Here is a 15964-nt window from a genome sequence, read left to right as displayed (position 1 = left end):
TAAATCAAGGCTTTTTTGGCAATAACAGAGAAACACATAAACAAAGCTCCAGTGGTTTGCTTATGTTAGTAAAACCCACAGACAAAAATACTGCCTTAAATTATCTCCTTTGTGGGTGCAGTATATTATAGTTTATAAAGGAAATAAAAGGACTGTTGTGTCTGACTTCCATTTCCCTCTCTCCCTTCCTCTGCTAAACTGTACATGGAATGCTTGCACTATGCAACGCAACTTTGCAAGCTAAAGGAGCAGCGAAAAAAAATCTCAATTCCACTGAGGTCAGAAAGAGAGTTTACTTTGGAATTTAACACAAGGAACGGTTTTCGTGCGGCAAAATTCTTCTTAAAATCATCTGTAGTCCTCCTCTACTGAAGGTCCACGTGCAAGTAATCCTCGAGGTGTGACTGCAATTGAACCCTGCAATTACAGTTCTAAGCTGTGATGGTTGTAAAGTGGGTCACCACCTGACTGAATCCGATTTTATGACCTATTTTGCAGCAGTCATTAAGTGAACCAACTGTTGCTATGGGCTGCTTCCCCCCCCTCTGGAAACTGGAAATAAATGTCGGTTACTGGCAAAAATGTCATAAATTGTGCTCATGTGACCATGGGGCGCTTCAAATGGCCGTAAATGTGGATCGGTTGCTGAGGACCCAAAATGTGATCACGTGACTGTGCCCACCCCCCGGATGTTGGAAATTTGAAACCGGATCCTAAGTATTTCCAGGAGTGGGGGAAATCCATGGTAACACAAAACAGTTGTTAAGTAACCGGTTGTAAGTCAAGGACTACCTGCATAAGCAAAATTGTACAATGTACCCCACCATCAGCCCAAGGCACCATAGCTTGAAAAAAATTAGGTGGAAACAGAACGTTTGAAATCCATATAGGCATTTGCCTACAACACGTGCAAAGCTAACTAGAGAGTTTCCACAATAACTGCATGGGCCAGTTGTCTGGCAGCTTTACATATATGAGGCGCCATCATGGTTAAGCTTTAGACTAGGGGTGGGGAGATTCAGGCTGTTGTTTGAAAATGTGCCCACCTGCCTAGAAGAAAAGCCAAAGGTAAGCTGAGACTGACCATGAATATCTTGGGGGGAAAAGGAAGGATGACAGATAGCAATTTCACCAATTTGCTTTCTGCTAAATTGGAATTTGGTGAAGCTGAAGCAACCCTGCCAGCCATTTTTCTGACTACTATTTTGCGCTTTATTATTATGCATCGTGGTATTCTATTGTTTTAATCTTATAGTCAACTGTATCTTCATTATGGGCCCTAATGAGATGCATTCGCAAGAGCCCTAAAGTTGGAAACCTTGATAAAACTGGCTCCTGAATGCTGTAAAGATTTCCAAACACATGAGCCATATTTGTTTACTACTCCTTTTTGTATCTTTTGTGCTAAACGTGGGGGGATTGGTACACAGAAAAATACCGGAGTGAAGTTTGAACGTGCCCCTATAACCCTTCCCCATTTGGATCTTCTTGAATTACATAAACTTTAGGAGAGGAAATAGAAGAAATGTTTCCATGCAATCGAGAGGTTTTTAAAAAACCCCAGTGTTACAATGTTAATAAGAAACAAACAGATATGGGATGGAAGACACTCTGATCCAGGGGTAGTCAACCTTGGCTCTTTTATGACTCGTGGACTTCAACTCCCAGAATTCCTGAGCCAGCTAAGCTGGCTCAGGAATTCTGGGAATTGAAGTCCACGAGTCATAAAAGAGCCAAGGTTGACTACCCCTGCTCTGATCGATGTTAAATTCACATTTTTTTGACAATGCCCCAATGGCCTGTGTTGCCCAACGTGTTGTTACTCAAAGACACTCCCTGTGTACTCACTCATTGGTAAGAAGTGGAATATCATTCTTTCCTTCTTTATTTGTCATTATATCCCTTTTGATACCATTCATCCTTCCAGAGTTGTCTTTGGCCAGAAGATCAAAAACTTCATTATTATACACTTCTACAACAGAAACCTCAACCAAATGGCTTCCTGGTGACTTTTCTGAAAGAAGCCTGAAAGAAGAAAAAGGGCTTAAAAGACTGGAATTAAAAAAAAACAAAAAACAAAAAACAACCTAAGTAAACTATTCTTGTGATCCAGCACATTATTACTGCTTGAACGGATACCCAAAGTCCATAATCTTTGGATATTCGTTGCTTTTCTGAGATAGCTGAGCTGTTCTAAAATCTGATTCAAACTATTTATGCACTGCTTATTCTGTAACATGCTGTAGAGCTCTGCAAATTTAATGGAATGTGTGGATGATCTTGGGGAGGAAGAGGAAGAGATGGAAACATTCAGGTCAGAGAGACAGGAGCTCGCAGTGGCTTAGCAGTCAGAGAAACTTAGGAAAGAGTCTAATGCAGGGGTCTTCAAACTTGGCCCTTTTATGACTTGTGGACTTCAACTCCCAGAATTCCTCAGCCAGCGTGCCTGGCTGAGGAATTCTGGGAGTTGAAGTCCACAAGTCATAAAAGGGCCAAGTTTGAAGACCCCTGCTCTAATGGATCAAGCAGTTAAAAATGGGGGGTGGGAGGTCTGTGCCTTCAGATTTGCAATATTGATATCAACCCTCCCAGACATGACTAGATAAACTAATTTTATTTTATTGTCAGGTTACATTAACAAAATTTTGCAAGAATCTTGTAATTATTATTATTATATTTATTAATAAATACATTACCAATTTTCTACATTAAGTTGTTGGAAGTAACAGGGTACAGGATAGACAAAGGAAGACAAAGAAAGCTCATAGGTATTTTACATAGAAGTTCCGTTTTCGGGCCAAATAGACGCAACAAAATTCAAAGTCTAGTGTACAATTATCATTTCATGTATATATCAGGCTGAATCAAAACAAGGTCCTCCTTGACTAGAAGGCTGCCTAAGAAATCAATTTTTTTTCCAGAACTAGTGGACGATTTCTTTGTATGAAAAAAAGAATTGAAATGTAATAGCATATATCTATCGATTCAAGTTGTTGTATTCAGTCTCTTGCCTATAAAATCTCAGAGTTTATATACAAAGTTTCAAGGCATATGCTGCAACAGTTTGCATAAAGAACTGCACAGTTTCAAGGCTCATGCTTAAATTATTGCTATGTCTTCAGTAGGACAACTTGCAGTAAGCATAGCTAGCAGAGTTTCTTCCGCTGACCTATCTCGACATCCAATTCACTCGCCTCATATTTTTAGCCTATTTGTGTACAAGTTCACTAGTTTTCTTGATAGATAGCAGTTTTTATTTGATCTCTCGTTAATTCAAATGCTCCAGGGTATTTTGTAGAACGTACAGTGCCTGATTCAGAAGTGGAAGGGGCACCCAGCTTCTTGTGCACATTTGCAATTATCCTTTATTAAAAGACTGCTCCCAAATTTCAAAGAACAATCTTATAATTGTAAAAAGAGGAAGCCTATTTGTACAGTAAATATACAAAGCAACGATTGAAAATCACAAAGAATAAGGCATCAATTACTGCAACAGAGACAGACTTGTACAGAAACACTATGAATGAAAAGTGTAAATAATTCTGTATTGAAACTGCAACCATTCGCTGTCAGCTGATTTATTTTATCTAAATATGTTGATAAGTGTTAAATGTCCACTTTCCTATTTTCTGAATCGGTGTTCACAATTATTTAAATTATAGGCCACAGGAACTATTCAAGTTCCACTCTTTTGCTCTTTTCATGATTTATTGAGAAAAATAAGATCCAGTACAGTAAATATATTAATGATGCCCATCTGTCATCAGGCTGATGATTACATCACAGCAATTTCCTCATAAAGGCCTTTATGTTCTGTAAGAATCTGCCAAACAACTCTGGAAACTTTCTACTCTTAGACCAATTGTAAAAAAAATCTATTACAATATCCTTTTGAGACATGGGTTTTATTAAGCTTTTTAAAGAATGCACTCTTATTGGTTTCCCCCCCCCCCCCCCCNCCCCCCCCCCCCCCGCTTCTTGTCTCCCTGATTGCAACTGCAACTTTGAGACTCTTACGGTAATAAGCAAATAATTTTTCTTAAAGAAAACTGAAATAAATACATGCATACCCACGAATGTTCAGTATAATCAATACCTGAATACTTCTTTGCTGGCTCTAGCAATGATTCCTAATTCTGTCTCACCTTCCACCGAGAAACGGAAACTGTTTTCAAGCTGTGGGCCCAACATTGTGTATGTTTTCCCACTACCAGTCTGCCCATAAGCCATAATACACACATTGGACCTGAAAAGTAGATAGAAGATTCTTAAAGACCAACATTAAGTGATCAAAACTAAACCTTGGAAGGAAGCTTGCTAATTTGCACATCTTACTAATTTGCACAGAATTGTTCCAATAGTGGAATAATAACTGTAAAAACTCTCCACCTCTCACCTGCATGTCTCTTTTATCTATCCCCAGTTGAACATTTCTATGAATGAGGAAATAAATTTCTTTCTTCCTAGCAGAAAACAAGGAATGCTACAGAATAGAAAAGATAGAAGGACAGAAGCAAAATCAGATCATTGCTTTTAGGGTAATGCTTTTCCATTTCTTCCTTGGAGCGTATGTCCTGGTTCCAACAGCTGGAACAGAGGCAAGAGACTGGGTTCCATTGGCAAGTTGACTGCAATTTTCAACAAACAAGATTTTGTGTGTGTGCACTAAAATAAGGAGCACAATGGATGCATTCTTTCCATCCATTAATTTCTTCCTCCAAAGCCTAAAAGTCTAAGCCCTATTCACTGGTGACAATGGCCACATCATTTATGTCTTCTGGTGGACATTTTTTTATAAAATGGAAGTGAGGCTCCAGACCTCTTCTCCCCCCCCCCCCTCAAAAAAAGCCTCTAGTATTTGCTTTAAAGTATCACCGAAAACATTATTTTACTGACTTAATAAGAAAGAAATACAGTAAAGCCAGCAGGATTCATTCAGTGATACAAGATCCTGTTTCCTACTACATTGTGTAGCACAGAGCATGCACTTAAATCTAAATGCAATGCCTGCCTTAGCAACTTTTTTTTTACTCAAATCTGAAAGTACTCTTCTTGCTTTAATACCACTTGCCCTGCAAGCTTCAGGTAGCATAGAGACAGTATTTTCAGGAACCCAGCACTGCCCAGATAGTGCTCCAGATGAACAGGCTTTATAATGAAGTTAGATACCTGCCGGTAAGGTTTTTATAAAGCACAGAAATTCATGCTCTACTGGAGCAATAAATTCTCTAACATGTTACTGTGGTTTCCCAACCAGATCGACCCTTAGAGTAATATAACTCTCAAGAAGGTTATGATAAATCAATAGGTAAAACAGGATATAGTGCAGAGAAAAAGGAAAAATATGGCTATTTATATAAAAAGGTATCAGAATTAGAAAAAGGGGAAGGATTTAGCATAGGACAGTGGAGGCAAACCTATGGCACGGGTGCCAGAGGCGGCACTCAGAGCCCTCTCTGTGGGCATGCGTGCCGTCGCCCCAGTCTTAGGCTTTCAGCTGGGTTTTATAAAACCTTTTCGCTTTAGACCTCCGCCGCCGTGTGCAAAAAAAAAGGTTCAATCAATAAGTCAATTTCAACTTATCGCGGGGAAAAAAAGATCTTGCAAAGTTGGAATTGATTGATTGAACTTTTTAGTCCCACCCAGTCTGCCATTACCACTGCAGCCACGCCCACCCAATGGGCCACACCTACCCGGCACCCGACAATGCATAAGTGGGTTTGGGGTTGCAGTTTGGGCACTCGGTCTCTAAAAGGTTTGCCATCACTGGCATAGGACCTTCTATGACCTAAGTGCAGTACTTCTGAGATGTAAGAAAAGTCCTTACATATTTAATTAGAAGATGTCTAATTGTTCTATTTGGACCAGTAATTTATTTTTGTACTTATTTATGAGGTATTTGAAGTAGAATACAACCTTTAATCAAAAATATGGAATGAGCAATCACAATCCAATGCAAACAGATTCCAAATGGTAATAACTGTGAGGGGGAAAAAACACATTTCAAAGTAGGTACTGTATTTTGAAACAGAAGCTGGTTGCAGTTGAGGACAAAGCTTCTCCAATCAGTACATTAATTGCAATTAGTAGAAAATGTGGTTATTTGTACAGACAATCAACATTTGGGGAAGGACTCCTTCCACTGTGGTCTAGTGTCTCTTAAAAGGTCAAAGAAAACAGCAACCTTTTGATGCTCACTAGCGATTCACTAGAATTACTATGGGACTGATTCTTCCTGAGGTATTTAATTTACAGCATCCTTAATTAGCTGTTCTACAGTCTGGGAGAAAAGATTGTTGGCATACTTCTGTGGCAGACATATTATCATGTCTGTAGCTTCTCTCTCTCTCTCTCTCTCTTTCTTTGAAATAGTTCTGAACTTGTTTTTTGCTTTAAGTTTTACTTACCCATCCAGCAAAGAGGTTAGCAAAGGAGAAATATCTGCAAATACTGTCACTTGTGAATCAGAAGTGTTATAAACTCTGACAAAAATAAAACAAGATTCAGTCAACCAATGATCACAGTGAGTAAGGACTAAGAACAAGAATAAAATTACTCAATGCAATCGTTATGTTAGTTTAACAATGCCGATTTTCTTCAGAAGCCCCTGAGTAAGGAAGAATTATGCCCATCCCGACATCAGGAAATTAAAATAGAAGAACAGTAGAGCCACAATTATATTCCAACAATCAGATGTTAGTCATTTAAAATGTTCTGAGGAGTGCCAAGGCCGTAGGCCCTTGTCAACTACAACCTATTTCTAGAGACACAGTTTATGTTTTATTGAGCAAAATGTTCATAGAAATGCCAAAGGAAAAGGAAAAAACGAGAGCCTTTGAATTCCATGCAGCTTTCCTTCAAGACTAAAAGGATCAAAGCACAAACAAGAAAAATAAATAATGAATACAAAATGTCAAGTTATCTCTAACTGTAAAAAGCGAGAGAGAAAGAGAGAAGAGAAAAAGAATATTAACAGTGCGTAGATATGTAACTGAAGAGATAACTATGGCCTTAGGTGGGGATACCTGTGACCATGTCCATAAAGAGGTTAAAAATAGATACAGTATGTAGAGAGATGGCCTGTCAAGTAGCTTGGCCTTGAGCACCATAGGGCATCACAAATTAAAACAAATACTTTTGACAAGGACCAAGAACACATATAGAAGCCAACGTGACGGGACAGTGGGGAATAATATAACCAAAGCCCCGAGTCCAATAATTAGAACTGCCAGCATGATTTTACGGCAACTGTAGCATCACACATTGTAAGGATAGTTGTCAAAGCTAGATAACTTTGACCAAGCTTTCTCCATCAAATAAGCCTAAAGGTGGTGCATCCGCTGAAGCTGCTAAAATGTTTGAGCAAGAAGGTCATTTTAACCTTTAAAGAAACTATAATAATAATAATAATCTTTACTCAAACTGCAAATGTTCTTTTAAAAAAAGGAAAACAATTTCTATTATTCCAAGGTATGCAGAGCATACTGAGGGTCACCCACCCACCCTCCATAAGAGTTACATTTTTTTTTCAAATATAGTAGCATTTTAATTCTTTTTTATTTTTTAATTTCATTGTTTTTATGTAGGTTTTGGCAATCCCTCCCCCATCCAAATAAACCTTTTCAGTCTTTTGGTTTTAGTAAAAAAAAAAGTGAAAGATAAAAGTCAACAGAACAGTTGTGACCAAAAGTCCTGGTGTTTCATTGGGAGGACACTTTAAAGGGCAAACATATTTTAAACAGAGGGCAAAGAAAAAGACTTTTGAGCAGATGGAGTTTTGAGTGATTGGAGAGTTCACTTGATAACTTAGTTGGCTAGCCTTCCCTTTTGTTTTTTTTTTAAATTACTGTTACATTTGTTCAAATCTAAGATTATCCCATTTCATTAACCCTGAAGTATTTAGAACTTTATTAATTCATGCATGATGAAATTCAAATAATAAAAATGGGGGATCCCTATTTTGTTCCCTAAAATACTACAACTAAGGGAGGGGAAGGGGAAAATTGGTGTCCTAATTCTCTGTAAGGCTAATGAGTGCAATGCGTGTCTCAATATGATATGAGTCCTAAAGTATTCATTCTTCCTCTTTAAAGACTTCCTTTAAGGAAGAAAAAAAACCACCTTCAAGTCTGGCCATTTCCAATATCACTGGAGCATACAGTGAGTAGCTCAGAGGCTTTGCTTCAGGCCACCCTGCTTTAGTTTATATGTAACCAATAATTATACCTTAATTTCATTTATTGAAGTGGTTTCCTCTGGTTGAGCTTCTAGCTAATAGGGCACTGAATATTTAGCCAGAAATATGTGGAAGCCAGTAACCCTTTCCAGCTTTTAATTCAAACATAAATAGCACCTTATTAGATCACAGGGGACAGATTAAGATATGAACCAGCATGTCATTTAACAGTACAATAAAGTGGATAGTAGGAAGTAAGATAACAGCCAGAATACAGAACAACATAAGATCTCAATCACCCTTTCTCAGTTCAGACTTGCTAAGCCATTTCTTTAATTACATGGTTGCCAGCTACCCTAATACCTGGCATAGTGTTATATCATGCTTATTTTTTTTTTTAAAAAAAACACCTTATACTTGATTATTACATTATTGTACAAATATTTGGAATTTTGGATGAAAAACAAAAAACAACATTGTAGAAAACATCCTAAAATTCCTAATAGCAAGGGACGTCTGTCTGTGCACTATTTAACAATGTGAATTTTCCTTTATAAAACTATTCTACTTTGTGAAATATCTTCAGGTCCACCATAAAGTAATAGAAGATATTTGCATGGAACAAGCATCATAACTTAACCTTGTGTTCATAAGCATTTAAAATTTACTTTACTAAAATGGAAATGTTAATGAAAACTCAGCCATGCCAAGGAACTGTTAGTTTAAAAAAAAGAGGCTTATCATCCATTTCCTCACCTATGTATTCCTGCCATATGCTTTTTAACACTGTAGTAGTTTCACTGTAAAATTTAAAAGCATCATTTGTTAAAAGAAGATTGTGATGTAAAGCCATCTTCATGGCATGGGTCTGGGCTATTTGAAGGACTGTCTCATCCCACTGGGATTGGCCTGCCCCACCTATGCCATCAAAGGAGGCAAGTTGTGGGCTCCATTGGCCAAGGTATTCCAGATGGCGGGGTTTAGGAGAAGGGCCTTCTCTGTTGTTGCACCTGTGCTTTGGAATATCTTACCCTCCAGAGTGATGTCGGCTCCAACCCTCCTGATCTTCCGTAAGAGCTTGAAGACCTGCTCTGCCAGTTGGCTTGGGGTTCCAACACAGGGGTGTCACATTGGTTGATAGATTAACAACAGATCCCACTCCTTCCCTTTCTCTTCATACTCTCTCCCTCCCCATCGTTTTGGCCAGGTGGATTTTTATAGTATTGCATTCATTAGATTCGTACTTCCTTCAATGATGCACTAAAAATACACTTGTAAAATTCACCAGAATCTTATGCTGAACTTTTACAGTGCAGGACATTAACAAATTAAATGCATTCTTGAGGAAACCTTACTTTAAACCTCCTTTTTGGAGGGAAAGATTTGTGCGTGTACGAAATATACACTGACCCATATCTTAGAATGACATTGCTTATAGATTTCTATTTTACGATTTAGATTGTTATTTCATTATGACATCGAATTCTTGAATATCAGTTAGGTTTTATGTGAAACATCACAGTGTGCTCTGCTAAAAACAGTTTGGGGTATAGAAATTCTTTCTATAGATTCTCTTCAAAACAAGTAATGTAGAACAGGTAACTCAATAAAATTTATTAGGCCATAAATTATTTTTAAAAGGTGAAAAACTGTAAAAAAAATAGTAATTGCGGTGTCCATGACCAAAAATGTATTTTAAATGAATCCAAATTTCTAGGCCAACTGTATGAAATTGCTACAAGCTTTAGACTTTGAAGAACTTTTGGTCAGGGAAGTTGATAACGGAGGAACAAAAAGAATCATCGGTGGTTGAAATCCATATACAGGTAGTCCTTGATTTACAACCATAATTGACCCCAAAATTTATGCTGCTAAGTGAGACAGTTGTTAAGTGAATTTTGCCCCATTTTACAACCTTTCTTGCCACAGTTGTCACGTGAATCACTACAGTTGTTTAGTCATACAGTTGTTAACTGACTCTGGTTTCCCTATTGACTTTGCTTGTCAGAAGATCTCAAAAGGTAATCACATGACTCTGGCACACTGCAGCCATTATAAACGAGTCAGTTGCCAAGCATCTGAATTTTGATCACGTGACTGTGGGGATGGGGGGAAAACCGGTTGTAAGTCATTCTTTTCAGTGCTGTTGTAACTTTGAACGGTCACTAAATGAACTGTTGTAAGTCAAGGACTACCTGTACTTGTTTTGCTTTCCACGTGGCTCTAGAAATCTGTTTATGTGAATACTATTCTCTATGTAGTTGTATTTGTTGTAACATTTCATCACAGGGACATACTACTGTACTGTGTAGAAGAACAGTTCACCTGCTGCAGACTGTTTGTGAAGGGGGAATGTCACTTTATCAGCAGCTTAATTTTAGAGATGACACAATTATGTATTTAAAAAAATCTAACCCGATATTCTACAGCAGGGGTTCCCAACCAGGGGTGTGCGCATCCCCTGGGGATGCGAGACAATATTCCAGGGGGTGCAAAAACTTGGGTTTTCAAAATTATAGTGTATATCCATAATTCGCTGCCGTTATTTCAAACTTTTGTAAAGGGTGTGAGAATGTATCAGAAGCATTCTAGGGGTGCAGGGTATAGAAAAGTTTGGGAGCCACTGTTCTACAGCATTCAAAGAAATGTGAATAAAGCCATCTGCTTTTTTCCATTTAGAGGGAGCTTGGAATTCCTATTTGTTCCAAATTTAAAGCCTGGATGATTAAAGGGGAAGCCCCCAAAGGAATCTTGGGATACTAACAGACTGTTGTAAGTTCTCGCTGCAAATCCTATTTTCTTTAAAAGAAACAGCACACACCAAAATTGCTCTTGAGACCACCCACCTTTCAAACTGGTATGTCTTGTTTATCAAAGCGTGACCAGGACGGCTGCATTTTACTAAGATGGTTTCCTAGCCAAAAGGAAAAGAAGGGTGGAAACAATTAGAATGTGTATCATTAAGATCTAAATGGGAAAAAAAAAGTATGTTTAAAGGTTTGCCACAAAGTCAGAATGTTAAGAACTTCCAAATGGTGGAAGCCACATTGCCATTTCCTGTCTTCGAAACATAGATTGGTAGGGTTGCAGCAAGGAGAGATGGGGAGGTGGGTACTGGGTGCTGCAGTTGGAGCTGCCACACGCAGTTGTGTGAGGTTGACCTTCACCCTTCTCTGTCTTTCTACCACAATTATACATTTAACTTAGAGGGATGGAAGACTGTATGGTACATCTGTGCTCCATAGAAGGTTAGGACTCAGGCCTGGGAAGATAAGCTCCATGCTGGCTCCAGCCTGCCTCCTTATTCAGCTCTCAGCTCTTGGAGACCAGGAAAGTCTCTTATCTTTGAGGGAGTCCGCAGCAGAGAAGTGCATTTGGTTAGGTCTCCAAAACTATCATGTTGAAGGCTTTTTCAACATTTTTTTTTAAAAAAAATTAACAAACAGGAAACAACCTGAGAAAACGTTGCCAGATTGGTCAATGAGCCAAACCGGAGGATGGAAAAGATTCTCGTTTTGAAGGGCAAAACATAAATAATGAAAATATTACTGTATTTATTAATTCAATTTATATAGCCACCCACCTCAATTTCACGACTCTGCCGCTTACTTGCAGCTTACAAGTAAAAAGTATGCAAAACCAAGAAACAATATTTTTTTAAAAAAAAATCATACCACTAGAACAGGGGTAGGCAACCTTGGCTCTTTTATGACTCGTGGACTTCAACTCCCAGAATTCCTGAGCCAGCATGGCTGGCTCAGGAATTCTGGGAGTTGAAGTCCACGAGTCATAAAAGAGCCAAGGTTGCCTACCCCTGCACTAGAATCAGCAGCTGAGGTACAAAATCCATCAATAGCAATTAACAGAGCCACTGCATGGGCTCTACCACACATATGGATCCCAAACCCAGTGACAGAATTAGGTCTTTTAAGACCTTGGAAAAAGACAGGATGGTTGGATAGATATCTGCTTCAAAGCATTTTTCTCAAACTCTGTGGAAGACTTTTAGAGAATATTTGATGTGGGGCATGAAGTGGATAGAAGCTTCTACTGTCTAGAAAAAAAGATACTTGGATTCTATCAATCTAATTTTCTTAAGCTTTTTTCCTCCCAGGACCCCTTCTCATTTTCTGAGGACCCCAAAAGAGCTGTTATTGCATTATATGGGTTGTATTGATTGATATGTACTGTATTAAAAATGAAAATTGACACATTTGCCACTGTTAGCTCACAGTTGTTTGATGGGATTGTTTAATATTGTATTATTTTTCAACAAAGGCTGGCAAATAATTTTGATTTCAAGAATTCCTGAGAGGGTTTTGGGAAGCCCTGGGTGTTTCAGGACTACCCTTTAAGAAACATTGATCCAAGGAGTAGGCATCAATTTTTCTGTATAAAGATTCACTAGGAAGGTTGAAACACTCTTACTGTGAACTAAACCACTGAACACAGAGGGATTTACAGAGTCAATTTATACAGCCACATTGGAAAATGACTCAAAGTGATGCACAATGGATGAAAAACTTCATTAAAACAAAAACGAAAGAACCAAATACAGCAACAGCGGAAAAAGAAAATTCCAGCCCCCAAATTGCCTTGCTACAGGGGCTGTTCCAAAAGTCATTTTTTAACACTTTCCTGGATGACAGCAAGATCAGGGCCGAAGAGATCTGGGAGGGAGGACAAAACGATGTTCCAGAAGAAGGAGCACACGATAAAGGTAGTCCTCAACTTACCATCATTCGTTTAGTGACCATTCAAAGTGACAGAACTGAAAAAAGTGGCCTATGACCGTTGTTCACATTTATGACTGTTGCAGCATTCCCATGGTCACATGATCAAAATTTGAATGCTTGGCAACTGGCATGTATTTATAGCAATAGCACTTAGACTTATATACCGCTTCATAGTGCTTTACAGCTGTTTCTAAGCAGTTTACAGAGTCAGCCTATTGCCCCCAACAATCTGGGTCCTCATTTTAACGACCTCAGAAGGATGGAAGGCTGTGTCAACCATGAGCCAGTGAGACTCAAACTGCGGGCAGCCGGCAGAATTAGCCTGCAATACTGCGCTCTAACCACTGTGCCACCACAGCTCTTTATGACAGTTGCACTGTCTTGGGGTCATGTGATTACCATTTACAACCTTTCCAGCTGCCTTCTGACAAGCAAAGTCAATGGAGGAAGTTTCAGTTTTTAAGAAGAGATTGGACAGCCATTTGTCCGAAATGGTATAGGGTTTCTTGCCTGAGCAGGGGGTTGGACTAGATGACCTCCAAGATCCCTTCCAACTTTATCATTATTATTATTATTATTATTAAGACAAGAACTGTAGCATATTTAGAAATAGATCTTAAAACTGCATCTAACTTCCTATTTTGCTCTGTTGTGCCAGCTTGAAGGGGAGGTTAACCTCAAAACCAAGCAATTTTACCTTATTCTCCGGCACCCTACTGGGGAAATGGACGGGGCACAGTTGATTCTTAGATTAAAAAAATAATTGTTTTCCTCCAGGGGGGAAAAAAAAGGTGTAAACCTAGATCTGTAGTTTACTTCTAGGAGAGTAGTTGGTCGCATCGAATAAAAACTGAAGTGCTGCTAGGGAACCTTGTCCTGCAGCTTCCAACTTTATTATTATTATTATTATTATTATTATTATTATTATTATTATTATTATTATTATTACTACTACTACTACTACTACTACTACTACTACTACTACTACTGCAATATTTGCTTAACAACTGTGGCAAAAAGAGTAGTAAAATTGGGCACAACTCACTTAACTGTCTTGTTTAGCAACAGAATCTTTGGGCTCATTTGTGGTCATAAGTTGAGGACTATATGTATTCTATCATCAGAAAGCATACTCATTATAGTTCCATATTCTGGGTCAAGTAGGTATATTGCCAACAGTTCCTCTTTGAACTGGGCTCAAGTTCTGTTACAGTGAATTAGATGGTAACACTACATGCTTTAAAACCTGGGAAAGACTGTTGATTAAATTACTTATTTTAGCCCTCGCTAACAAAGCAGGAAGCCGCATTGCAAAGCAAACAAAAACAAGAGAAAGGAATGGAATGGAAAGGAAAGCCAAGCCTCTGCTCTTTTAAATTGATTAAATCAATATTTCATTTTGAATTAGTAAGGTAAGACATCGCCACAGCAATAGTGCTCTCTCATTCCTTTGGCGCAGTAGCCAAAATCATCCATAGGAAAATAAGATTTCTAAGGCTTTACAAGGATGAATGAGCTCCAATGAAGCCATGTGCTTTACTTTTCAATAAAAACCTAAACCATATTTTAAACCTCTGGAACTGAAGTCTTGGTTATCAAGCCAAAATACACAAGACCCTAGGAGAGAGGAAATCGCTTGGTCTTCTAGCAAATAAACAAAGTGGAAATGACTTTTAATTTTATTTACCACAGACTTTCAAACGTCTTTGGGCCTCCCCAGATCCAAAGTAATTTTGGCCAACTGTATTATTTCAAATCAGTCTCTGCTTGCAATTTTGGAGCGACTGAAAGCAGAAGAGCTGGCCAATTTACCATTGAGATAAACCCTGCTTGTTTGCAACAGCAAATTAATCCCCATTGAAACTGTGCAGTTTTGTGATATTTGAGCAGAGACAATATCAGTTGGCAGAGGAGGGTTTTCAGGAAGCACTTATTTTTTTTGAAGCTGAAACCCATCAATGCTTTTTGGGGATTAGTGGTTTTTTTAATCAAGAGTCAAATGATTTATACTCTGCTAATTCAGACATAAAACAATATCAAAATACCAGATTTGGCTTAGCATTGCTAGTTTCTGACCCTTCTTGGAGAATCTCACGATTTTAAGGAAATGTTGGCCAGACATATTGGTCTAAATGCATTTGATAAAGGGTTCCTTTTTTTGAGGAGTTGAGCTCTCTGGGCAGCCTAGACCAAATCACAGAAATTTCTATTTATGCAGAATGATCAAAAATAGGGAGAAAGGCCCACAGACAATTTTCATCTAATCTTCGGCCAAACCAGATAGCGAATGCAAGTATTCCTGGAGCCAAATTTCGGTGGCTAATAATGATATAATATAGATAGATAGATAGATAGATAGATAGATGGATGGATGGATGGATGGATGGATGGATGGATGGATGGATGGATGGATAGGTAGGTCGGTGGGTGGGTGGGTGGGTGGGTGGACGGACGGACGGACGGACGGACAGATAGATAACCTTTATTGTCATTTACATTACATTATCTCACATTAAAAATGAAATTCTGTTGCCCGGTCTCAAAAGGAAATATATATACCCATAACCATACATAACACAGATATACACATGCTATATACATACATATATACATATACATACACACACATATACATACACACACATGAAATAATATCAGCCCATTGGAGGAACCTCAAGGGTGCAGAATTGTAAAAAAAAATCTTATTAACAGCAACAAACTTGAATTAACAATTGACTTTCTGAGCCTATGGATGGCTGAACATGCTCCATAAATGGAATTCTGAATGAAATTCAGTTAGAAATAGAGAAGACAGAAACGAGGAGGAGGAGGAGGAGGAGGAGGAGGAGAAGGAGAAGAAGAGGAAGAGGAAGAAGAAGAAGAAGAAGAAGAAGAAGAAGAAGAAGAAGAAGAAGAAGAAGAAGAAGAAGAAGAAGAAGAAGAAGAAGAAGAAGAAGAAGAAGAAGAAGAAGAAGAAGAAGAAGAAGAAGAAGAAGAAGAAGAAGAAGAAGAAGAAGAAGAAGAAGAAGAAGAAGAAGAAGAAGAAGAAGAA

At 38.4% G+C, this 15964-nt stretch overlaps 1 protein-coding gene across 1 annotated transcript in view; it reads right to left on the bottom strand.

The window, feature by feature from the left end:
* KIF25 (kinesin family member 25) overlaps positions 1-7035 on the bottom strand; it is an 18369-nt gene extending 11334 nt beyond the window's left edge. Inside the window, exons 1-4 of the mRNA XM_029284573.1 lie at positions 7026-7035; positions 6408-6534; positions 4097-4246; positions 1849-2025 (exon numbers count right to left, since the gene is read on the bottom strand). Of these exons, the coding sequence (XP_029140406.1) occupies positions 1849-2025; positions 4097-4246; positions 6408-6534; positions 7026-7035 (464 nt within the window). The remainder of the gene's footprint in view (positions 1-1848; positions 2026-4096; positions 4247-6407; positions 6535-7025) is intronic.
* Between the last annotated feature and the right edge of the window lie 8929 nt (positions 7036-15964).

This window comes from Protobothrops mucrosquamatus, unplaced genomic scaffold, assembly GCF_001527695.2.
Source record: "Protobothrops mucrosquamatus isolate PMUCROS unplaced genomic scaffold, P.Mucros_1.0 scaffold_135, whole genome shotgun sequence".
NCBI classification, from domain to species: domain Eukaryota; kingdom Metazoa; phylum Chordata; class Lepidosauria; order Squamata; family Viperidae; genus Protobothrops; species Protobothrops mucrosquamatus.
The sequence above is the reverse complement of the archived record's forward strand: the minus strand, read 5'-3'. Positions and strand labels throughout refer to the sequence as shown.